Source organism: Leuciscus leuciscus (genome assembly GCF_965113295.1).
Source record: "Leuciscus leuciscus genome assembly, chromosome: 5".
Taxonomy (NCBI): domain Eukaryota; kingdom Metazoa; phylum Chordata; class Actinopteri; order Cypriniformes; family Leuciscidae; genus Leuciscus; species Leuciscus leuciscus.
Window position 1 is genome coordinate 51,463,854 of NC_138729.1, and position 26,022 is coordinate 51,489,875.

At 36.5% G+C, this 26,022-nt stretch overlaps 2 protein-coding genes across 3 annotated transcripts in view; one reads left to right on the forward strand and one right to left on the reverse strand.

Moving 5' to 3' along the window:
- Positions 1 to 26,022, forward strand: part of rpain (RPA interacting protein) — a 159,980-nt gene that overhangs the window by 125,218 nt on the left and 8,740 nt on the right. The gene's annotated exons all lie outside the window — the stretch shown is intronic.
- mlxipl (MLX interacting protein like) overlaps positions 1 to 26,022 on the reverse strand; it is a 45,712-nt gene that overhangs the window by 18,502 nt on the left and 1,188 nt on the right. For both annotated transcript variants that reach the window (XR_014206335.1, XM_082171217.1), the window contains exons 2-7: positions 18,774 to 18,880; positions 16,729 to 16,811; positions 16,547 to 16,636; positions 15,330 to 15,368; positions 5,979 to 6,153; positions 3,935 to 4,015 (exon numbers count right to left, since the gene is read on the reverse strand). Coding sequence is in view for 1 of the 2 variants with exons in the window: in XM_082171217.1 (XP_082027343.1) it covers positions 3,935 to 4,015; positions 5,979 to 6,153; positions 15,330 to 15,368; positions 16,547 to 16,636; positions 16,729 to 16,811; positions 18,774 to 18,880 (575 nt within the window). In the remaining variant the exon portion in view is untranslated. The remainder of the gene's footprint in view (positions 1 to 3,934; positions 4,016 to 5,978; positions 6,154 to 15,329; positions 15,369 to 16,546; positions 16,637 to 16,728; positions 16,812 to 18,773; positions 18,881 to 26,022) is intronic.

Below are 26,022 nucleotides of genomic sequence, written 5' to 3' on the forward strand. Positions count from 1 at the left end.
TAATGACACACTCACACACACACTCACACACGCACACACACGCACACACACACGCATTCACACACTCCTCAATCATTTTATCCCTAAAACTCATCTTTGATCACCAAAATTACATATTTAAAAGTTTTTTCCTTGAAAAAAAAAACCCTTCATGCCTTAAAATATCTTGACTGTAACCAGACACCCTTGCCTCATTTAATATGCGTGGTTCTATGAATATGCAAATGAGCCCCGCCTCCACTCACTCACTCAGCTCAGAGATCCACTGGTTGACGATCACACGTTGATCTGATTGGTTACAAGGTAGTTTGTGACGTCAGAAACACCAGCGATTTCAAAGCGTGTGTTTGAGACTGTCTTTGGTTCACTGCAGTTTTAAGGAGAAAATACTCAGCAATGGTGTCGACTTATGAATTTACACATGGTTTGTGTATTAAAGCATATTAAAAACCCCACATAGACACATAAACAACATTAAAAGCTGGATTTTCACCACAAAGGGACTTTTTTTTTTAAAGTCAGTTACATAAAAATATAGATTGGTCTAATTTTTTACCAAAAAGTAAGACTGATTAGTCCTACTAGTATTACTTGTCCTTAAGACGCAGTCCAAACAAAATAGCTATGCAACTGATCCCAGATCAGTGATCCTGATCCACACGTTTATTTTGAGCAACTGTCTTTGACTGCACATTAGGGCTGTGCAATGTCACAATCCCAATAAAATTGCCATATGAGTACATGCCAATTTCTAAAATCACAAAAAGCTGCAATTTAAAGTCATTATTTAACATTCTCGTCAGTGTGCAAAAGATGTTGCCCAACCAGAACGCTGATGATTTTGTTTTTGAACACTGAAACACTGCATTAAAAGTAAATATATTTGCCAAAATTGCAATTAAAATCGCAAAGAATCTTGTATTCTGTCCATATTGCTCAGCCCTATGGTAAAGTGTAGAGTATTCTTGCCCTATGGTGAAGTGTAGAGTATTCTTGCCCTATGGTAAAGTGTAGAGTATTCTTGCCCTATGGTGAAGTGTAGAGTATTCTTGCCCTATGGTGAAGTGTAGAGTATTCTTGCCCTATGGTGAAGTGTAGAGTATTCTTGCCCTATGGTGAAGTGTAGAGTATTCTTGCCCTATGGTAAAGTGTAGAGTACTCTTGCCCTATGGTAAAGTGTAGAGTATTCTTGCCCTATGGTAAAGTGTAGAGTATTCTTGCCCTATGGTGAAGTGTAGAGTATTCTTGCCCTATGGTGAAGTGTAGAGTATTCTTGCCCTATGGTGAAGTGTAGAGTATTCTTGCCCTATGGTGAAGTGTAGAGTATTCTTGCCCTATGGTAAAGTGTAGAGTACTCTTGCCCTATGGTGAAGTGTAGAGTATTCTTGCCCTATGGTGAAGTGTAGAGTATTCTTGCCCTATGGTAAAGTGTAGAGTATTCTTGCCCTATGGTAAAGTGTAGAGTATTCTTGCCCTATGGTAAAGTGTAGAGTATTCTTGCCCTATGGTAAAGTGTAGAGTATTCTTGCCCTATGGTGAAGTGTAGAGTATTCTTGCCCTATGGTAAAGTGTAGAGTATTCTTGCCCTATGGTGAAGTGTAGAGTATTCTTGCCCTATGGTAAAGTGTAGAGTACTCTTGCCCTATGGTGAAGTGTAGAGTATTCTTGCCCTATGGTAAAGTGTAGAGTATTCTTGCCCTATGGTGAAGTGTAGAGTATTCTTGCCCTATGGTGAAGTGTAGAGTATTCTTGCCCTATGGTGAAGTGTAGAGTATTCTTGCCCTATGGTGAAGTGTAGAGTATTCTTGCCCTATGGTAAAGTGTAGAGTATTCTTGCCCTATGGTAAAGTGTAGAGTATTCTTGCCCTATGGTGAAGTGTAGAGTATTCTTGCCCTATGGTGAAGTGTAGAGTATTCTTGCCCTATGGTGAAGTGTAGAGTACTCTTGCCCTATGGTGAAGTGTAGAGTATTCTTGCCCTATGGTGAAGTGTAGAGTATTCTTGCCCTATGGTAAAGTGTAGAGTATTCTTGCCCTATGGTGAAGTGTAGAGTATTCTTGCCCTATGGTAAAGTGTAGAGTATTCTTGCCCTATGGTGAAGTGTAGAGTATTCTTGCCCTATGGTAAAGTGTAGAGTACTCTTGCCCTATGGTGAAGTGTAGAGTATTCTTGCCCTATGGTGAAGTGTAGAGTATTCTTGCCCTATGGTAAAGTGTAGAGTATTCTTGCCCTATGGTAAAGTGTAGAGTATTCTTGCCCTATGGTAAAGTGTAGAGTATTCTTGCCCTATGGTAAAGTGTAGAGTATTCTTGCCCTATGGTAAAGTGTAGAGTATTCTTGCCCTATGGTAAAGTGTAGAGTATTCTTGCCCTATGGTGAAGTGTAGAGTATTCTTTACACTGAGACAGGATATATTGGTCCATGAATGAGTGAATGATGCAGTTGTGCTAAAGTAAACTCATCGCAGGGCTGATCACATGCTGTCACTCCTTCACTACTTCCACTCTTCAGCCATTGACTCTTTCACCTCTAAATGACCCTGTCAATGAGGAACTTATCCAATAGTCGTCATCAGCGCTACTTGGAAACAAAGAATCTACAAGTAAACAGTAAATTTATCACCTATTTATTTTGTACCATTCTTAAGGATTTCTAATTAATGCAAATTATGTTAATTTGTTTACTACCCTGAAGGGATATGGTGAAGGAAAAAAGATGTGATTTTTTGTTGTTGTCTTTTTACAATTATTGTCACAATTATTGTCTAGTGCAAACGTTGTGTTCGCTCGCAAAGAACAACATTTTGTGAGTCAACGCAAAGTTTCTTGGTGGAAATGCAAAAGCATTCAAATATTTTTCCATCACCATCTCCCTTTATTTATTATACATGTTCATATTAATCACTGAATTAATATGAAATTTTTTTTTTTACATTTATATTATATGATATATTCAATTATACGAGTCACTATATTCAGTTAAAATTTCTTATAAACATTCAAATTACAGATAAAACGTATTGTTCATAAATATTAATCAATTTACTAATATTGAACAATGATTGAGTTATTTAATTACATTATTTGTATATGTTTATACATATTAATAAATTAATATAAAAAATATATATATTTAATTATATGAGTTAATGTATTTAGTTGATATTTAATTTTTATTTCTTATTTACATTCAAATTACAGATAAAACATATTGTTCATAAATATCAATCAATTTACTAATATTGAACAATGATTGAATTTTCTTAATTGAGTTATTTAATTACATTATTTATATGTTTATAAATATGAATTAATTCATTAATATTAAAGATTATTAAAAAATATGATATGATATATACTGTATTATGACATTATTATATTATATGATAAGAAATATTTACAGTATATATATATATATATATATATATATTTAATTATATGAGTTAATGTATTCAGTTGATATTTAATTATATTTCTTATTAACAAATACAACGATTTGTTCATAAATATTACATTTACTTGTATATATTTATGAATATTAATGAAAAAATGTATATTAAAAAAATATATTATAAAATAACTATTATATTATAAATAGTATTTAATTGATTTAAATTATATATTCTATTTCATTTATATTTTTCATTAACATTCAAAAACCATATTGTTCATGAATATGAATTAATATATTGATAATACTGAAAAATTATAGATTTAAAAAAAAAAATATTTAATTATATTAATGGCTATATTTAATTTAAATGTTATTTCTTATTAGCATTCTACGACTGGATTTTCCTATTCCTCGTGTGCGTCTAAGGCCCCAGGACACGGGTGCAGAGCGGCACACGCCATATAAAACAATTAAGTTAGAGTTATAAAGCTGAGCAATGCCAGTATAATAAAGGCTGATATATGATGTTCATTAAACTCACCTGGTATGTCCATCAGGTCATCCAAGCTGGGCTGTAGTGGTGTCAAACCAGGCTGGATCATGTCTGCGTTACTGGTGTAAACTGAGACGACAGGAGAGAAACTTACTGTAAGAGTGTGTGTGTGTGTGAGTGTGTGTGTGTGTGTGTGTGTGTGTGTAAAACACTGCTCTGTTTGAAGGAGTTTGTGCATTTATTCTTATAAAGTTCCTTGTTTTAGGCGGGTGTGGTGTCCTTCCTGAATGCATTTTATAAACTCATGTGACTAAATCCTAAATTAAATCACATTGAGGAAGGGCAAACATTACATACCACTGAAATAGACACATGTTGCGATATTGTGATATATATATATATATATACAAGATACAGTGAAGAACAAAATGAATTTGTTCAGTCAAGGGAACTGTTCAAACTTCCAATGTTACTGAGATTCACGAAGCCGTGGAAGTTTGTTTCCGCCACAGAATAAAACATTTTAAAATATAATTGCTTTTTATCTTTTAACTTTTTATCTCACAATTGAGAGTTTATATCTAAAGTCCAATTCTAACTTTATTTCTCACAATTGCGAGATATAAAGTCAGAATTGCATGATAAAGTCGCAATTGCATGTTATAAAATCAGAATTGCAAGATATAAACTTGCAGTTGCGTGTTATAAAGTCCAATTCTAAGGAAAAAAAGACTTGCATGTTTATATCTCACAATTCTGACGTTATAACACGCAATTGCGACTTTATATCTCCCTTTAATTACATTTTTTTTTTTTTTTTTTTTTTTTCTCGAAATTGCGAGTTTATATGACGCAATTCTGACTGAATAATAAAAAATGTGGTCATAATTTAATTTAACAACATGTCATTTCAAACCTGTACAACTTACTTTCTTCTGTGGAAAACAAAAGGAGATTTAGAAGAAATAGCACATCGCTTTTATAATGAATGCAGACTCAATATCAGGCAAAAAAAACAAAAAAAACAGTCCATAAAACTTTCACAATTGCGCAATAGCTCTGTTTCCATGCACCTATTTTTAAGCATTGATATTTTGGGGAAATCACATAAAAAAAAACACCAAGATGTGCACGAATTCTAAAAATGAGCATAAAAAGCATATGTGCTCAGTGGAGGATTTCATTTACCACACACACACACACACACACACACACTCGAGCTGTTTTTCTGCTGATATGAGGACACGAATGCATGAACTTCATCTCCAGACTCTAGATCCGCTCTGAAAGTCACTTCGTGAACATTTGAGAAGAACTATCGCCCATAAACACAGAAACTCAAATGTCTTTACGGCAACCCGTCAAAATAAAAGTTCGGTTTAACTTGACAGAAATATATTACTGTTATACAGTAGAATTCAGATACGTCTCAATGTAATAATAATACTAACACTAATAATTATATGATCAAAACTTAATTTAAGGAAGAATAAAAAAATGTCTTCCATGTTTTAATTTTAACAGTAAAGCTCATTGTGAAGCACGTTGTTTGATGAAAAAGTTTGTTTAATTTCATATGATTAAAATAAATGTAATTAATGTTGTATGTCTTCACTTGATTACCAGAAAAAAAAACACAGAATTTGTGTGAAAAAAACAAACAAAAACATTTAATTGAATATATGGGAACACTTTATATTACAGTGTCCTTGTTACATATTATGTTACATGTACTTACTATAGTAATAACAGTAAATCATGCATAATTACATGCAACTAACATGCAACCAAACCCTGATACTACCCTAACCCTATAGTAAGTACATGTAGTTGCTTAATATTACTCAGTACTTAAATATATAATTACACTGTAACAACGACACCTTAAAATAAAGTGTAACTGATTTAAAAAAAAAATATTGTATAAGTTTAATAATTGTTTATAATAAAAGTTTCATGATTTCAATTAATTAGACATGATTTTTGATTACTAAAAATTTTACACCACGTATCTGTAACCCGCCCGCTCCACGACACTATAGTTTCGGGGGATTAATCCTAGGGGAAACACTGTATCCCGTTATGGACTCACTGTTTTGGCGTTCTCCCATCCAGGGACTGGGTTTCTGGGTCATGGTGAACAGTGTGTCTGAGATGTCCGACAGAAAGCAATCCAAGTCAAACATGTGCACTTCCTCTGATGCCGTCTCGGGCTCTGGATAAATCTGACTAGTCCATTTCTCCAGTCCTGTTCTGCTGATCGGACTCTGTGGAGAAGACACGTGATGTGAGGAATCATTCAGATCTGCAGGATGAAGCTCACACTGAACTTAATGTTAATGCTAGAGGTTTGATCTAACATTACTAACACTTACACCGTGTCCTAACCAGACGCGACGCGACGCGATAAGATTCCAGCGACAAATAATTTGTCTGTCCACACTAGACGTGACTGCGAGATGCGTCAAAATCAATCAAAGCCCACAGCCAATCAGAACAGCGTGTGGGCGGAGTCAGCCAATCAGAACAGCGTGTGGGCGGAGTCAGACAATCAGAACAGCGTGTGGGCGGAGTCAGACAATTAGAACAGCATGTGGGCGGATTCAGCCAATCAGAACAGCGTGTGGGCGGAGTCAGACAATTAGAACAGCATGTGGGCGGATTCAGCCAATCAGAACAGCGTGTGGGAGGAGTAAGCCAATCAGAAAAGCATGTGGGCGGAGTCAGCCAACCAGAACAGTGTGTGGGTGGAGTCAGCCAATCAGAACAGCGCATGGGCGGAGTCTCACAGCACCAGAGAGTAATCTTGACGGCACTCGCAAGAAAATCGATAAGTCGCTACATAATCAAATTCACAAATATTACACCATTTAAACATTATTAAAAACACATAGGCTACTGAGTTACTAAAACAATCTTTGTCAAAGAATACAAACGAGGCGCACAGTTATAAAACTCTGCGTAGGATCCTTACTAAAAGTGTACGTGCGCCCGAAAGCCAAAAATATAAATATATTTTTAATATTCAGACTTATAAAACCGTGCGTACGCCAGAACCTGCGCAAAATTCCCTTTATAAATCCCAGTTAGCGGACGATTGTGCGCACATGCGTTTACAACGCCTCGTTTTACTATGCAGATCCTCATCTGCATATAATTTGCATATGCATATTCATCCACGTGATACCATGTTTAACAGTATTAAGAAAATATGAGATATGGATGTGCCGTCACATTACATTGCTAAAAAAATCATTTAGTAGCCGATCCTTGCCTTGTGTTTGAATAAATAAATCAAATAGTAGAAAATACATTTCAGAGAAAGTGTTTCTCAATCTTTTCCACTAGCCAAATAGTATTTTTAATTGCTTTATATTTTTAATTGAAACAGATATGCCTTTATTGTGATTATTGTGCAGATATTGAGCAGATATTGTGCATTATTGAACATTATTTGCATGAAAATATTTTCTCAGACCATGAGTTCTGCTATTATCATCATTTAATTAACATTAAAACACAGCGTGCCACAGCAAAAGTGTTCAAAAGCAGCGCATAATAGTATTAATATTAACAAAAAACATCAAGAGAACACTTTCCTCCAGCATCCGCTCCCTATAATCAGCAAATGATTACGAACCAATTATCCAATCATTTCCGCCACAGACGAAATTAAGCTCCGCCCCACTTTTGCTCGTTTAACTCCGATATACGTCACAATAGGGAAGAAAAGACGAGCACAATTCACATTTCATCCACAACTTCATCCAAAGCCCACCTGGCCTACAAGACACCAGCTATTAATAATTTCAGAAGTTTTACATTTTGATGAAAGATTTGATTTCTGTCCCTTTTAGAAAGATCTTGCACTGATGAATCATTCACAAATAAACCAGAAACGTGCATTTTACTTTAACACAGATTTCCAAAGCAGTTCCACACTCAGATTTGACATTTTACTCACGGATTTCATTGGAAAACCCCCGTCTGCATGTGTTATAACGCTCTTGCTGATTTCTCTGCTGATGTTCGGCACGGGCCGCATATTTATAATGAAACCCACAATCAGACGCGGCGTCAATGATTGCGTCTTCCCTGAAAACCACCTACGTTCTGCTTTCCACTTTCTTTTTTCTTACGCACAAAGGTGGCAAATTATAGTATTGGTTTGTGAGCAGGACGTGGGTGTCTGTGCTTACGTGTGAGGTCTTCACGACAGCAGTTTAACACACACACACGTGTGATAGACAGGAACCCCAGCCCGATCCCATTATGCTTTCATTTCTCATTTTCATTTTCCCCCCAGGTTTCTCCATATCACTGAAGGACGAGCGGGTCTTTTGTTCCTGACCCAGTTCCCGCTGTCACACACTCACATGTGGAGGACAAACACATACACACTGGCTTCTCCTGGCCCGATGACACACTGCACCTCAACACCGGACGCTGCGGGGTAAACTGGGACACGCGTACGGGGCTCATTGTAACACACATGGTGACGAAACTAAGTGTATTTACTATAGTTGCCATATCTACACTGTGTGTGACCCTGGATCACGTCACCAGTCACGAGTCGCACGGGTATATCTGTGGCTATACATTGTATGGGTCAAAATTATAGATTTTTCTTTTATGCCAAAAATCATTAGGATATTAAGTAAAGATCATGTTCCATGAAGATATTTTGTACATTTCCTACCATAAATATATCAAACATGTATTTGTGTGAGTGAATGCAGCACAATCATGAACATAAATGAACAACTTTAAAAGGTGATTTTCTCAATGTTTTATTTTTTTGCATCCTCAGATTCCAGATTTTTTTTTAATAGTTGTATCTCGACCAAATATTGTCCTATCCTAACACATTTTTATTTATTCAGCTTTCAGGTGACATATAAATCTCAATTTAAAAACAAATGTACCCTTATGACTGGTTTTGAGGTCCAGGGTCTTGCATAGAGAAGAAATTGCGCCAAAATTTAAAAATCTTTGGAAGATACCACTGAACATTTATTTAACCATATCAAATGTATATTTCTTTCTGAAGTTTTTTCCATCTATATTTTTTGTGTTTATTTAAAATTAGACAAATTTGATATTATTTTAATCCTATATCTGTTATTTAAGGCGAGACACTACAGGTGAATAGGGTAACATTTTTAACTAGCAGATATCACCATGAAACTATCCCAGTTGATTACCTACATTAAGATGAGAAAAAAATGTATCACAAGTTTTCTGTAATTTAATGTTTAAATATGCAAATTAGGCAATATCTAATTAAATATTAGATTTAGGTTTAAATTTAGATTTAGGGCTTTAAAGACCCCTCTGTCAAGCTCCTGAAATTTGCAGACGACACCACCGTCATCGGTCTCATCCAAAATGGTGACGAGTCTGCTTACAGACTGGGGGTTGAACAGCTGGCTGTCTGGTGCAGCTATAACAACCTTGAGCTGAACACGCTCAAAACAGTGGAGATGATTGTGGATTTCAGGAGAAAATCCCCAGCACTCCCCCCTCTCACCATCATGAACAGCACTGTGGAAGCAGTGGAGTCATTCAGGTTCCTGGGCTCTACCATCTCTCAGGACCTGAAGTGGGCAAATCACATTGACTCCATTGTGAAAAAGGCCCAGCAGAGACTGTACTTCCTTCGCCAGCTGAAGAAGTTCAATCTGCCACAGGAGCTGCTGATCCAGTTCTACTCAGCCGTCATTGAGTCTGTTTTAAGCACTTCCATCACTGTCTGGTTTGGTTCAGCTACCAAATCGGACATCAGGAGACTACAACGGACAGTCCGGACAGCAGAGAGGATTATTGGTGCCCCCCTGCCAACCCCCAAGGACCTGTACTCTTCCAGAGTGAGGAAGAGAGCAGGTAAAATCATCACAGACTCCACTCACCCTGGTCACCCCCTGTTTGAACTGTTACCGTCAGGACGGCGACACAGATCACTGGCCACAAGAACATCCAGGCACAGGAACAGTTTCTTTCCACAGGCCATTTCCCTTCTGAACACTTAACATGCCCCCCAAGACATATGCCTGCAAGTGCAATACTCCCACTGTCTAGTGCAATATTCTCTTAACTCAGGTGATATTTATATTTATATTATTCATACTACTCAAAATACTGTAAATATGTTCATAATCTGTAACATGCACTAGACTCCCACTGTCTAGTGTAATATTCTCTAACTCAGGTGATATTTATATTTATATTATTCATACTTCTCAAAATACTGTAAATATGTTCATAATCTGTAAATGTTTATTCAGACTAAACCCAACTGTGACCCCTTTTTTTTACTTTTTATACTATTTTATTTTATTTAATTTTTTTATATATTTTATTCTTGGAATTTGTATTACTATGTTTCTTGTTGTATTTGTATTTGTATATGTGCACTGGAAGCTTCAGTACCAAGAAAAATTCCTTGTGGGTGCAAGCACACTTGGCAATAAAGCTCTTTCTGATTCTGATTCTGATTCTAAATATGCGCTATTTTGCATATATTTTAAAAAACGAAATCTGAGTTTTGGATAAATTATTTTTTCATTGTGTTCACATATTAGATGGGAAAACAATTACAGAGGGATTTATGGATATCTACTTTTGTTATCCTGTAAATCAGAATATACTATCAATAGCCTTAAAAAAATGATTTTCGCCATGTTTTTTGGAATAAAATGTTATATAAATCAGGCTAGGAATAATATATTTACAAATCCCTCTGTAAATGTCTTCATAATATAACTAGGTACAAGACTGGAAAGTTTGGTGTATAGAGGTGCTACTGAAGTGGAGATATCGGACTTAGAGAATGAGAGAAAGGTCATTTTGAGAAAACGGGCTTTAAAGATTTATATCAGCCAATGAGATTGTGCATTCAGCCCTTTTACTTTCACGATTGGTTGCTGCTAAAAAGGAAATTACCATATTTGGATCCGACAGCATTGTACAGGAGAGAGAGAGCTTTCTAACGGTGTGTGTGATGACAGGGAGCAGACAGAGATCGTGGAGCAGCGGGAGGATTAAGAACAACAACTTTTGTTGAATTTATGAGAAATCTACAGACGCAAACAGACAAAGTGTAGTAAAATAAAGACCTAAATGTGTATTTCGTGCTTTTTTTCACCACAAGTCTGAAAGAAGACATGTTATTGAAGACAAATATCCCAAAATCTCAAAATTGACCAGTAAAAAAAAAACGATGCTTTTGCCTGCCGTGTCTCGCCTTAACAGTTGATATAGTTCTTTAATGCTGATCTAACCAGCCGTGTTTAAATCCCAGTTGTGCAGGCGGGGCATGTTGTCACACTGCGTTACAATGAGGCCCTATTAAAACTATGATATTCTACTCTATACTTTTATGAATTCTATTGAGAAACCATGAGAAAAAGGTGAATAAAGACTGAGAGTCAATGTTCAGAAATTATGAATTATTATTATGTTTTGAACTGTGCTGTATAGCTGTGTTTTGTGGTGTGTTTGTTGTCAAACTCAAAAAAAAATGTTTATTTTAAATTATTTAAAAAATGCCATTATTTTATATAAAAAAGTGAATAATTGCATTTTCTTGAGAAAATATTTTAGTTTGTCTTGTATATATATATATTTTTTAGATCAGATAACATTTTAAGCTGTCATATTACAATGTATGTATTCCTATGGGGCATGTTGTCACATTTCACTTCCATTTTCCGGGGTAAATCGAGAAAAAAGTATGCACTGTATTAATAAAACAAAACCACATAATTGTACTAGACACGTGTGGAAATATTGTGGGAGAAAATAAATACTCTGAACCTCAAGTGAATTTACACAAACTGAGAAAGTCAAAAAGTGTTGGGTTGTCTAAGCAACAGGCAAACAAATATGGATGAATGGGAAAAGACTAAAATCAGGAAACAGGGAGCGTTCTCTGACCTCTGGCTGACACTCTGGCAAGCTTCTCTCAAAACACGCTTTTCACACTGTCAGGACGAACAATAAGGAACTGCTACGGTTTTATTTCCTGTAATGCATGTAGTGACATCGCCGCTCAGGATTGGTCACTTGTCTGTCGCCGGGCCGCCAGTTTCTCTGTAGCTGGCTAAGCGTTATCATAAACATCAACATAAAATTGCATTAACAAAAAATATTTCGTCTAACATTTTTTAAAATGGCACCACTTGTTAGGTTAGGGTTAGAGAACATTCAAAAGTCATTATTTTCATAATGTTTGCAATTGAATGGTCCCTACTTCCCTAGATGTGCGTATTACCGAGAAAAAAAAAATATTTTTAAAAAAAATTATATTTTGAACTTTAAGAGAACATTCAGAAATAATGTTTTCATAACTTAGCAAAGCATTTTTAGAGCGTTTTAGTAAGCTGGGGAGTTAAACAAAATGTGGTAAAATTGTAAATGATTTCAACTCTGAATTTTCAGCATCATTACTCCAGTCTTCAGTGTCAAGTCAAGTCAAGTTTATTTGTATAGCGCTTTTCACAATACAGATTGTATCAAAGCAGCTTCACAGTATTAAATTAAAATAATACAACAAAGTTTGTTTCAAGAGGAATTTATTGATTGATAAAATTAAATTAAATATCCCCAAAATATCCCCAACTGAGCAAGCCAAAGGCAACAGTGGCAAGGAACCGAAAAACTTCATCAAGTGACCTAATGGTGTCCTAAAACTCCATCAGGTGACCTAATGGAGAAAAAAAAACCTTGGGAGAACCCAGGCTCAGTCGGGGGCCAGTTCTCCTCTGGCATTTATGAGCTAGAGGCCGGATTGTAGTTTGAACTGTAGGATTATATGAATGCCTGGCTGAAGAGATGCGACTTTAATCTAGTTTTAAACTGGGAGAGCGAGTCTGAGCAACGAACAGTATCAGGAAGACTATTCCAGAGTTTTGGAGCCAAATGTGAGAATGCTCTCCCTCCTTTGGTGGTTCTGGATATCCTAGGTATGACCAAAAGCCTTGAATTTAGTGATCTTAAAGAGCGCGATGGATTATAGGGCGATAGAAGATCCGTTAAATAGACTGGAGCTAAGCCGTTTAGGGCTTTATAAGTCAGTAGCAATACCTTGTAATTAATACGGAACTTTATAGGTAACCAATGCAGTGATGATAAAATCGGTGTTATATGATCATATTTTCTTGATCTAGTAAGAACTCTAGCTAGACATGACACTCTAGCTAGTGTCACATGATCCTTCAGAAATCATTCTAATATGATGATTTGATGCTCAAGAAACATTTATGATTATCATCAGTGTAGAAAACAGATTTCAGGATCTGTGATTAGAGAGAACTGTTGAAATATAAATATTTTCTTACTAATGTCCTTCCTTTTAATCAATATAATGCATCAATAAAAGTATGAATTAATTTTTTTAATCCGTCTGACCCAAGACTTTTGAACATTTGTGTACATTGTAAATACCTCAGTACAGTATTATAAATATAACAGCCATTCACTGCCATGGCACAGTATTATCTGAAAGCGTCATCACTTTTATTTGCAAGCGAGGCCTGATAAAGAAGTGCAGTGGATTCACATCTTGCAGGATGTGGGTCAGATTTGATTAAACGCTGTTGAAGCCCGAATGTGCGTTTCTTTGACGGCCTCGTCTAACAGAAGGAAAGATTAGCACTTTAGTCACTAAAAGCAATCAGATTACTAATTATGTGACCCTGGATCACGTCACCAGTCTCGAGTCGCACGGGTATATCTGTGGCAATAGCCAACAATACACTGTATGGGTCAAAATTATCGATTTTTCTTTTATGCCAAAAATCATTAGGATATTAAGTGAAGATCATGTTCCATGAAGATATTTAGTAAATTTCCTACCGTAAATATATCAAACATGTATTTCTGTGAGTGAATGCAGCACAATCGCCAACATAAATGAACAACTTTAAAGGAGATTTTCTCAATGTTTAGATTTTTTTGCATCCTCAGATTCCAGATTTTCAATAGTTGTATCTCGACCAAATATTGTCCTATCATAACAAACCATACGTCAATGGAAAGCGTATTTATCCAGCTTTCAGATGACGTATACATCTCAATTTCAAATAATTGACCCTTCTGATTTTGTGGTCCAGAGTCACATTTCTCAGCCATATGACGCATATAAACATGTGTATTCACGTTTACTCACAAGGATGTTCTTTGTAGTTTTTCGGCCAGCTGAGCGAAGCAAAAACTGAGGGGCGACTATTAATAGAAATGCACTGTGCAAACATGACCTGCACCGCTAACCTACTAAAGTAAACGCTACGCTAGTCTAGCAGATCAATGATTTACACCAGACCACCATCACAGCTGCGCTACGGCCCACAGATGTGGAAGAGACCTTCAAATCTCCCCAATAACAGAAGAAATCACAGGTGCGGTTGTGAAACAGTGCGAACCTGCAGAATCCAGAAGGTCGTGTGAAATCAACCAAATTTCGGAAACTTCCCCGGCTCAAATTTTTGATTTTGTTAATATTTTTTTGGTTACACTTTATTTTAAGGTGTCATTGTTACAGTGTAATTATATATTTAAGTACTGAGTAATTTTAAGCAACTACATGTACTTACTATAGGGTTAGGGTAGGATTAGGGTTTGGTTGAGGGTTAGTTGCATGTAATTATACATAATTTACAGTTATTACTATGTTAAGTTCACGTAACATATGTAACAAGGACATATGTTGGCTTTCATCATCATTTATGTTTGTCTTTCTAAAGAAAAATTTGGTATTTATTCTGTAGAAAGACAAACATAAAAGGTGATAAAAGCCAAAATATGAAATGTCACAGATGTATATTGAATCCACTGTTTTGTAAAGGAGGGTCAAAACAACCATTTTCACCTGCGATTTGTAGGCAATTTACAGGGGTGTAAAAATGACTTTAGAAAAATGGCAGCATCATTATTTTAGTTTTGCACAGAGATTGGCAGGTCTATTGGTAAAATCTGTTGACTTTAGCAATATTTGTTTCATTATATGCCAACGATGACAATTCAAAAACAGGCAAAAAGCACTTCTTGTGGTTTGCGCCACAAGTTTGAATGCCTGTAACTCAAGAAGTATTAAATACATCTCAATATCTTTCTAGATTCTGGTTCTTAACACACTTTCCTATTGGTATCTTGTTTTTTAAAGGCCCTCAATGGTTTAATCTCAGCGCTATGGACATGTTAAAGTGGCCCCGCGAGTAATTCGTGCACATTTTCAGGGGGTCTCTTTGCATACTTTGCATTTAAAGAGCAATATGTGAAGAACAAATAATGTTGAAACTAGAAATTAAACCCAAAAATTACATTCTTGTTTTGAATCTCTGTGATTTTTGCACAACCTGTGACACCAGACGCAACTGAAAAACACCAGACTACTTCTTGTCATGTATTGTGTTGATATGGTGGGCAAGTTCCTCTGTGATCTTACCTTCTGTAGCATGGACAGCAGATCTTTGTTCTTCTGGAGCTAGAAAATAAAACAAAACAAAATAAATCAGATATAGCAGTGCTTTACAATCCTAATGGAGAACAATTTGAAATGCTGAATCTTATCTTAGTGATGGGTCAATTTTTAGGATCTGGTTTTTGTTCACTTTGTAATGGTGACTGACTGGGGTCAGAGATTTTAATGGCCCTTCATGTGAATATTGAACTTTGGGTTCTTGACCCAAAGTTGCTCCTGGAGTTTTGCAACAGAATCCCGACAGAGTGGGAAAAATGCAGTGTTGTATGTCTGGCTCTCGTCTGGTTCCTTCAGAAACACCATCGCATTACATATTTTGTATTATGTGGTGAAGTTTTTAATGTTGTTTATGTGTCTATATGGTGTGTTTAATATGCTTTAAGACAAACCATGTGTAAGTTCATAAGTCGACAGCATTGCTGAGTATTTCCTCCTTAAAACTGCAGTGAACCAAAGACAGTCTCAAACACACACTTGGTGTTTCTGACGTCACAAACTACCTTGTAACCAATCAGATCAACGTGTGATCGTCAACCAGTGGATCTCTGAGCTGAGTGAGTGAGTGGAGGCGGGGCTCATTTGCATATTCATAGAACCACGCATACTAAATGAGGCAAGGGTGTCGAGTTACATTCAAGATATTTTAAGGCATGAAGAATTTTTTTTCAAGGATACAATGTTTAAATATGCCATTTTGGTGATCAAAGATGAGTTTTAAGGGTTAAAATGATTGACTACAGGGGGACTTTAAAAAAGCTGATTTAAAGAAGTAATGGACGCATTTCAGAAACCACTTAAACCTTTTTGTGAAGATGTCTATAATCATGTCAGTCGTTTTATGGTGGGATTATTGAGGTAGTAAATCAATATATCATCCAGAATGAAAAATCAAACCATATTTGGAAATTCTGAGATGATCAGCTGACAACGATTGGCCAATTAACAGAAATGTTTGTACCAAATTCTCCTGAGAGCTTTCTGTTGTCAAATACTTCAGTGAATATTAAGTAAATATTGAATGCAAAATGAATTTTCAGCAATTTTATGGATATCTCACATGTTGTATTACATATTTTGGCATTATATTGGTCATTTTGGACCTTTGATTATAGGATGAACCGGTATACCGTCCAGCACAATATCATACACAAGTGACCCATTATATTGGGTCAGTTACTCACTCTTTTCTTATAGTAAATCCTCCATTTGTGATATTCTTTAATCACCACCTCTATCCGTCTCTTCCAGTAGCTTCCCTCCAGAACAATCGCCTGTGAACGGCATAAATAAACACATTCATAATCTTCTCTTCTGCACTGAAATGCATGTTTGGCTTCAGGTCTGTCGTTGAGATCGGACTCACCTCAGGTTTGCCGTGGGCATCCGCCTCCGAACCCTCCAGCGGCGTGACAAACCCACACACAGGGTTCTTCCTTTTCTCCACATCTAAAGCAATTTAATATATTATATTGCATTTTCAATATCAATATGTACTTCTATAATTACTGGATCAGTGGTACCAGCACGTTACTTTTTTGTAAGGGAAGGAAGAAACGTCAAAGCATTCCTAAAAATAAAGGTTCTTTGATGGTTCCATGAAGAACTTTTAAACTCCATGGAATCTTTGCATTCGACAAAAGGTTCTTTAGATAAAACTTTTTTTTTTTTTAAATAGTTCTTTGAAGAACTGGGGCCGGTTTCACAAAGATAGACTTTGACTATGGCTTAGATATAGTATAGATAGTCAGACTTCAGATAGACATCTAAATCAGACCGTTGCACAAAGCACTTAAGACTCTGACTATCTTAAGGAGGACTACACTGCAATGCATTCTGGGTAAAATAAGACACTTTTCAAAACAAAAAACATGGCGGATCGAGTAAGCGCATTCAGCCGCTCAGTGCAGTTTACCCCAGCGGAAGATATGTGTTTGTTGGAGGAGTATAACAGTTACAAGGACATTTTACTTGGGAAATTTAGCAGAGAATGTAGTAACAAGAAGAAATGTTTAAATTTTGAGCCATTTCCCTTTTCTTTTGGCTGTCTGTAATGTAACTGATTGTTACTGCTGGTTGCCAAGGTAACAGAGTCTTAGACCTAAGTTAGCCTGGGGGGAAGGGGTCTGGGGGGAAGTTAGCCTGGGGGGAAGGGGTCTAATGTTTTTGGTCTAAATTAAGTCAGTCTTTATTTTTGTGAAACAGTGTAACTTGCATTAGACTAGTCTATGAGCAGATTTTAGACTTGTCTAACACTATAGACCGCTCTAAAATAGCTTTGTGAAACCGGCCCCTGATTGCTGAAAGGTTATATTTGGAAGCCAAAACTGTGAAGAAACGCCCTTTGTAACCTTTTGTTTATAAGAGAGTATCAAAATATTATAAAGTTCGGTCAATTTTATTTGTAAAGCATTTTTCACAATGTTTCAAGGCTTTACAGAAAAACATGATGTTAATGTTTATGATATCTTCATGTCTTATCACCCCTACGCGAGTATACTGTATATATTAGAGATGCATGATATATCGGCCACATATCGGTATCGGCTGATATATGTTCATTTTTAATGTTATCGTTATCGGCCCGATAAGAAAATTTGGCCGATATATTAAAGCCGATAAATAATGTATTATTTCCTCCAGCTGAGACTCTTCAGATGTGCACTGTTCAACATTGTGGTTTTGAATTGCTTGAAATATGATTGAAATCACTTCAAAAAAGGAAAATACAGTTCAGTGCGAGTCTGTCATATCGGCTACATACATTTATATTGAGAACATCATTATGATTGTGTGCGTGGGAAATTTAATTTTAATGGTGAGACTTTTGTTTTTGTAATCAGGCTCTCAAAAATGATATAAAAATTTGTATTCAGATTTATCTGCCAATATATCGGTTATCGGCTTTTAAATAAAAAAAATTATCGGTTATCGGTATCGGCCAAAATTTTTATATCGGTGCATCCCTAGTACATTTAAAAATATAAAGAATATATTAAATATATAATATTTTAAATATATTAATTTCATAAATATACATTTATAAAGCTGGACATGCTAATACATTCAAAGAGCTTGACGATAAAACATTTTGTGCCGAAATAAAACAAAAATAAGGCAGTTGAGATTTGTTATATAATATATCTCGCTTTATGTGATTATACTGTATATAATATGCAGATAATGTTGGATATAATATATATAGAGAGAGAGAAAACAGTGCAATAATACAGTTTACATTTTGTGATGATATCCTCAATCACGCAGCCGAGATTTGCTTTATAGCGAACACACACAGAAAGGATGTTTTACCAAATCAACAGTTTTGAGAAACACTTTTACATGAGAGAAATGAGGTAAACTGTGAGTAACTAAGTAAATAAAGTCTAGAAATGAGATTATGAGACTCACATTGAATGAACCAGGCCCTCCAAATGCCATTATTCAGACGGATTTTATCCCTCCACAACAGCCTCAAACCTTTGAAAGACTTCCACTTTGGAGACACGATCTTCCCACTGAGAAGAAACACAAACATCAATGCAATTAACACTTCAGATGCAGATTCAGATTATTTCATTTAGTGCCATGCAAGCATTCAAAGCTATTTTCATGGCAAAAATGTAATTACGAAAATACAAATATCATATAAATACAATAAAAACTAAACAAACAAACAAAAACAGCAAGTCATATTATACATGATTTTTTTAATGAACATATTATAAAAAAAAAAATGTTTTTTTAAATGAGTAAATAAGTCCTTAAGTGATGTAACTTCCACTTTAGATGCAACTTTATTTTGTACGCTGCACTATAATACTAGCCAAGTAAATACAAACAACATTAATGAACTGAAATGTGCAATAAAGTTTTTTTTTGTAAGTTTCAGCAGTGTACATATATATACAGTACAGGCCAAAAGTTTGGAAACATTACTATTTTTAATGTTTTTGAAAGAAGTTTCTTCTGCTCATCAAGCTGCATTTATTTGATCAAAAATACAGAAAAAAAATTTAATATTGTGATATATTATTACAATTTAAAATTATTGGTTTTCAATTTATTATACTTTAAATTATCATTTATTTCTGTGATGCAAAGCTGAATTTTCAGGATCATTACTCCAGTCTATCACATGATCCTTTAGAAATCATTCTAATATTGTGATTTATTATGAGTGTTGGACACAGTTCTGCTGCCTAATATATTTGATGAATAAAAGGTTAAAAAGAACTGCATGTATTCAAAATAAAAAAATATTTACGATTATTATTTAATATTTAAGATAAAAAATCTTCTTTACTATCACTTTTTATCAATTTAACACATCCTTGCTGAATAAAAGTATGGATTTATTTCAAAAAAAGAAAGAAAAAAATTACTGACCCCAAATGACTGACCAGTAGTGTATATTGCTGTTACAGAAGATTTCTATTTTTAAAACATTTGCTTCATTTTTCTTTTGTGATAGACTGTGATAGACTGGAGTAATGATCCTGAAAATTCAGCTTTGCATCACAGAAATAAATGATAATTTAAAGTATAATAAATTGAAAACCAATTATTTTAAATTGTAATAATATATCACAATATTAAATTTTTTTCTGTATTTTTGATCAAATAAATGCAGGCTTGATGAGCAGAAGAAACTTCTTTTTAAAAACATTAAAAATAGTAATGTGTCCAAACTTTTGGCCTGTACTGTATAAACATATATCACAGATTCTGTGAACCAGAAACAGAAGCCATGAAATGAACCAGATCAAAATAAAATAATTATACAAAACAAGTACACATAAATAAACTTTGTTTCGAGACTATGACATATGGGTCTTGATGAATTTGCAAAAACGATGGTGAAATCTTCCCTCTTCACCCGGCTGGCTCTTCACAAACATGCTTTTTCCATCCAACAGGCACTTTAAACTGTGTTTGCACACAGAATCATTTCATCAGTCTAAAGCGGCGACACTTTACACCATTTACTGACGACTCCAGTGCACTTAATCTCGAGAAACAAGAGGCAAGTGAACTGAGAGTGTTGTGTTCACTCAGTTGCTAAGAGTCCAGTGAGAATGATTGCTAACATGTGGGATATGGCTTGAAGCCTGACAGATAAACAACACTGATAGGACGTCATCGAGCTGGAAGAAGTCAAATAAAATATATGTTCCTCCTTCCTGTATGTGCCCTTTCTAGGATACGCCTGCGTGCAGTTCGGTAGTAAAACAACAAGTGCAAAATATTTACTTCCTAAACTTTACTGTCAGACAAACACCTCAAGAGATTTTATGTTAATACTTCGATAATTAAACGACACTTTAACATGTTCACGGTTCTCTGATGCCGGTTAATGGTCAAAAGAAATGTCAGTTTCTTAATTTTAACTGTACATTTTTATGATTTAATTAATTTAATTAAAACCCCTGCATTTCCTGCAAACAAAACGAAATAATTTTGAGAAAATCTGCTCTACATAAAAAAGTTTTTTTTAAGTTTTCCTTGAAATATGATTTAAATCACGTCAGAAAGTAAAATACAGTTCAGTGCAAGTCTGTCATATCGGCTACATACAATTATAATGAGAACACATGGCTTTAAATGGTGAGACTTCTGTTTTTGTAATCAGGCTCTCAAAATTATATCTAAAGATTGGGTTTATATTTATTTGCCAATATATCGGTTATCGGCTTTCAAATATAAAGAATTATCGATATTGGCCAAAATGTTCATATCGATGCTTCCCTAGTTATAGATTTGTGCAAAACCTTAAAGGGTTATTAGTTCACCCAAAAATTTTTAATTATTCCATAACTAGCTCAAGCCATCCTAGGTGTATATGACTTTCTCCTTTCAGGCAAACATAATCTGTTATATTAAACATATCCTGGCTCTTCCAAGCTTTATAATGGGAGTGAATGGTAACTTAGATTTTGAAGCCCAAAAAAGTGCATCCATTTATGATCCATCATCATAAAAGTAAATCCATACGGCTCCAGGGGTTAATAAAGGCCTTCTGAAGTGAAGCGAAAGCGATACGTTTTTATAAGAAAAATATTCATATTTATACAATTTATGAACTATAATCTCTGGCTTCCGGTAACAGCTGTACGCAAGTCGAGTTCTGGTGGAAGAGTGACCTCTGACCCGACGCATGACGAGTGACCTCTGACCTGACCCGACGCATGACGAGTGACCTCTGACCCTAACGCATGACGAGTGACCTCTTACCTGACCCGACGCATGATGAGTGACCTCTGACCTGACCCGAAGCATGATGAGTGACCTCTGACCCTAATGCATGACAAGTGACCTCTGACCCTAACGCATGACGAGTGACCTCTGACCCTAACGCATGACGAGTGACCTCTTACCTGACCCGACGCATGATGAGTGACCTCTGACCTGACCCGAAGCATGATGAGTGACCTCTGACCCTAACGCATGACGAGTGACCTCTTACCTGACCCGACGCATGATGAGTGACCTCTGACCTGACCCGAAGCATGATGAGTGACCTCTGACCCTAATGCATGACAAGTGACCTCGGACCCTAACGCATGACGAGTGACCTCTGACCCTAACGCATGACGAGTGACCTCTTACCTGACCCGACGCATGATGAGTGACCTCTGACCTGACCCGAAGCATGATGAGTGACCTCTGACCCTAACGCATGACGAGTGACCTCTTACCTGACCCGACGCATGACGAGTGACCTCTGACCCTAACTCATGAGTGACCTCTTACCTGACCTGACGCATGATGAGTGACCTCTGACCCGACGCATGACGAGTGACCTCTAACCTGACCCGACGCATGATTAGTGACCTCTGACCCGACGCATGATTAGTGACCTCTGACCCGACGCATGACGAGTGACCTCTGACCCGATGCATGATTAGTGACCTCTGACCCGATGCATGATTAGTGACCTCTGACCCGACGCATGACGAGTGACCTCTGACCCTAACTCATGAGTGACCTCTTACCTGACCTGACGCATGATGAGTGACCTCTGACCCGACGCATGACGAGTGACCTCTAACCTGACCCGACGCATGATTAGTGACCTCTGACCCGACGCATGACGAGTGACCTCTGACCCGATGCATGATTAGTGACCTCTGACCCGATGCATGATTAGTGACCTCTGACCCGACGCATGACGAGTGACCTCTGACCCGACTCATGAGGAGTGACCTCTTACCTGACCCGACGCATGATGAGTGACCTCTGACCCTAACTCATGAGGAGTGACCTCTTACCTGACCCGACGCATGATGAGTGACCTCTGACCCGACGCATGATTAGTGACCTCTGACCCGACGCATGACGAGTGACCTCTGACCCGACGCATGATTAGTGACCTCTGACCCGATGCATGACGAGTGACCTCTGACCCGACGCATGATTAGTGACCTCTGACCCGACGCATGATTAGTGACCTCTGACCCTACGCATGATTAGTGACCTCTGACCCGACGCATGATTAGTGACCTCTGACCCGACGCATGACGAGTGACCTCTGACCCGACGCCTGATTAGTGACCTCTGACCCGATGCATGATGAGTGATCTCTGACCCGACATTTTTCATTTTTGTGTGAACTAACCCTTTAACCCTAAATATGATCAATACAGTGACACTTAGCTTAACTTCTGCAGTACAAATGCTATCAGAGAATATTCACACAGTGTTTCTATGGCTCAATATCTGTATCTCACTGGCCAATAACAACAGTCATAATGCTATTGTCATATGTGGTGATACGAGTAGATGCTTCTGATAGCCTTTCTAAGCTGACATGATTTCTCGTTTCATTTGACGTCGGGTCATTGACATGTAATAATTCACTACTGCTGACTCACGGCCAAAGCAATACTGACGTTGCATCACAATATATTTCCAACAAGTTTCTCCAGGTCTTCTGACAATCATTAGCATATGGAAACAGCAAAGAATAACGAATGTTTTAAGTAAAGGCAATGCTGCAAAACCTTAAAGATAAGCCTTTAAATTTAGGTCAATCATTTATTATAGGCTGTGGAACACCAGCACACCGACAAAAACACTTTACAAACAGGCTCAAAGCTTTTAATGGGCCGACGTGCAAACCTAAAAAAGGTTTGTCTAAGTAAATGTCTCGATATACTGTAGTAAATAAGGCATTCAAGACTCTGGTCAGAGGCGAGACAGCTAAACAGTACAGTGCTGTCTGTGTGTTGCATCATTGTGGGTGAAGAAAGGAAATCTGTGCATGTTTTGGAGAAAGTGGTGTGTATTCGTCTACCCTCGTTACTCTATAACTCTCACCTCGTTTGTCTTCCAACTCCTATCAAAGTCCAGAGGACTTTTTTTTTTACTCAGTCAAGGATTTCACAGCTGTTTCGAAAGCAAGACTGAGTGGTGAAACTTTATCATCTTGCATTACAAATGTAATAAGATATTAGAAAGACCATTAGTGGTCCATTCAAAGCTTTTTCATTCACTCAGTTTTATATTAGCATTACATCATTCTTATTCATGACTTGGCCTGATGGTAGATCTATCTATAAAATGTCTATCGTTAGAGATTTTGCTATTAGTGATGCACGATATTTCGGCCACCATATCGGTATCGGCCGATATATGTTAATTTTTAACGTTACCGTTATCGGCACGATTAGAAAATTTAGCCAATATCTTAAAGCCGATAAATAATCTATTATTTCCTTCAGCTGAGACACTTCAGATGCGCACTGTTCAACATGATGGTTTTGAATTGCTTGAAATATGATTGAAATCATTTCAAAAAGGAAAATACGGTACAAGTCTGTCATATAGGCTAAATAAAATTAGCATAGAATTAATAATAGAACATTATAATTGTGTGCTTGGGACATGGCTTTAATGGTGCGAGACTTTCGTTTTTGTAATACGGCTCTCAAAAATTATATAAAAATTTGGATTTAGATTTATCGGCCAATATATCGGTTATCGGCTTTTAAATATAAAGAATTATCGGTATTGGACAAAATGTTTATATCGGTGCATCCCTATTTGCTATATTGCGTAATGTAAATATATACACTTATCTCATCACAGCACTATTGACACTTCAAAGTGACGAAATGCCTGTATGAGAATTAGGGCTGGGGGAATTAACGCGTTAATCTTTGCGATTAATTTGAGATGTTTAGCGCGTAAAAAAAAAAAAACGCAATTAACGCAGCACTTTTTTTTTTTTTTTTTTGCCTCGTTTTAATGACTTCCTGTTGCAGCTGCTATTGAAAAGGCCAAAAATATGCCGTCCCGCCCGTCCGTGTTCGGCGATCAGGTTTCATTCTCGCGCAGCTTTCATGAGCGGGTCTTTTCCGCTCCGTGTGTGTGTGTGAGTGTGTCGGCGCGCTGCTGCGCTCTCTGCTCAATGTTCCGCTACGTGTTTGCGCTGCACGTTCTGCTCTGTCGTTACGCAAACGCTCCAATCATGTACCGATCATGTACCGATCACGCACTGGAAAAGCAAAGTCCGCTCAAATAAAGTGAAATTTCTCTGTAGAAGACTTCTGTTTGCAATAGCCCTACTGAGCTGGTATAGTCATGCTGGGCAACAATGGTAAAATGACCTGCTCTGATCACATGCCCTGGTAATAATAGCTTTGTAGGACTATATTTTATTTTGATAATTAGTAAAAAAAAATAAAAAATAAAAAAATTTTTTATTGATTATGTTGATTGATTACTGAAAAAGAATAATATATTGATATTGGTGTTTAATATTATTTTAATATAGGGCTATTTTCTGTTCCTTTTTTTTCCTGTGTTGTTTAATTTAATTAGGTGATTCTAAGTTTAAATATTGATGATTACAAGCTTGGGGGAAATGCAATTAATTGCAATTAATTACAGCAAATTCTGCAGTTAATTAGTTCATTCTTTTTAATCGATTCCCAGCCCTAATGAGAATATAAAGAGCGGGACGTGCTTGATGTAAAACAGTGTAATAAGCGCAATATCCTGAAAAGGAAGGCGCACAGAAAGCTGCCTCTCTCAGAAGGCGATGGTGAATTTGGGATGTGCTTGATGTTGAAAGTGTTTTTAACCTGCGATAAAGAACTCAAAGCGGTGCACAGAAAGCCACGTTTCTCAGCATGCGGTCGCGAATTCAGTTCTCTTTCACGTCTTATCGCGCTTGAATGCTCGAATTACACACGCAATTATGTCTCAAGTGAAAGTACAAAGTTGGGTGTAAACCGGATGTGTATCAGTGTAATGGATCTGTGCGTTTGGTCTTAAAGTGACAGGAGCCTAATAAACCTGAGACTCTGTGCCATTAATCGTAATCAAACAAAGGAGAAAATAACTTACAGCTCTTGACTGAATAACTTTTTTAGCTTTAATAAGAATACATTTATATTTAATTGACACAGTGAAGACTACGCAATTGTATTATATTTGATTACGTTTCTGTACTAATTCTAACTCCACAAACAAATATTGGCTTGTTTCAACCGAAAAACCCAACGGTTGGGTTTGTCCAAATTTGACCATTGAATCAACCCAGTGTTCTTGTTAAATAAACCTGAACCTGAAAAACTTAATTTAATACATTTTTTGGTAATATTGTATTTGTCTTATTTTTGTTTGTAATTTGCTTTTTATTAACAGAAATGAG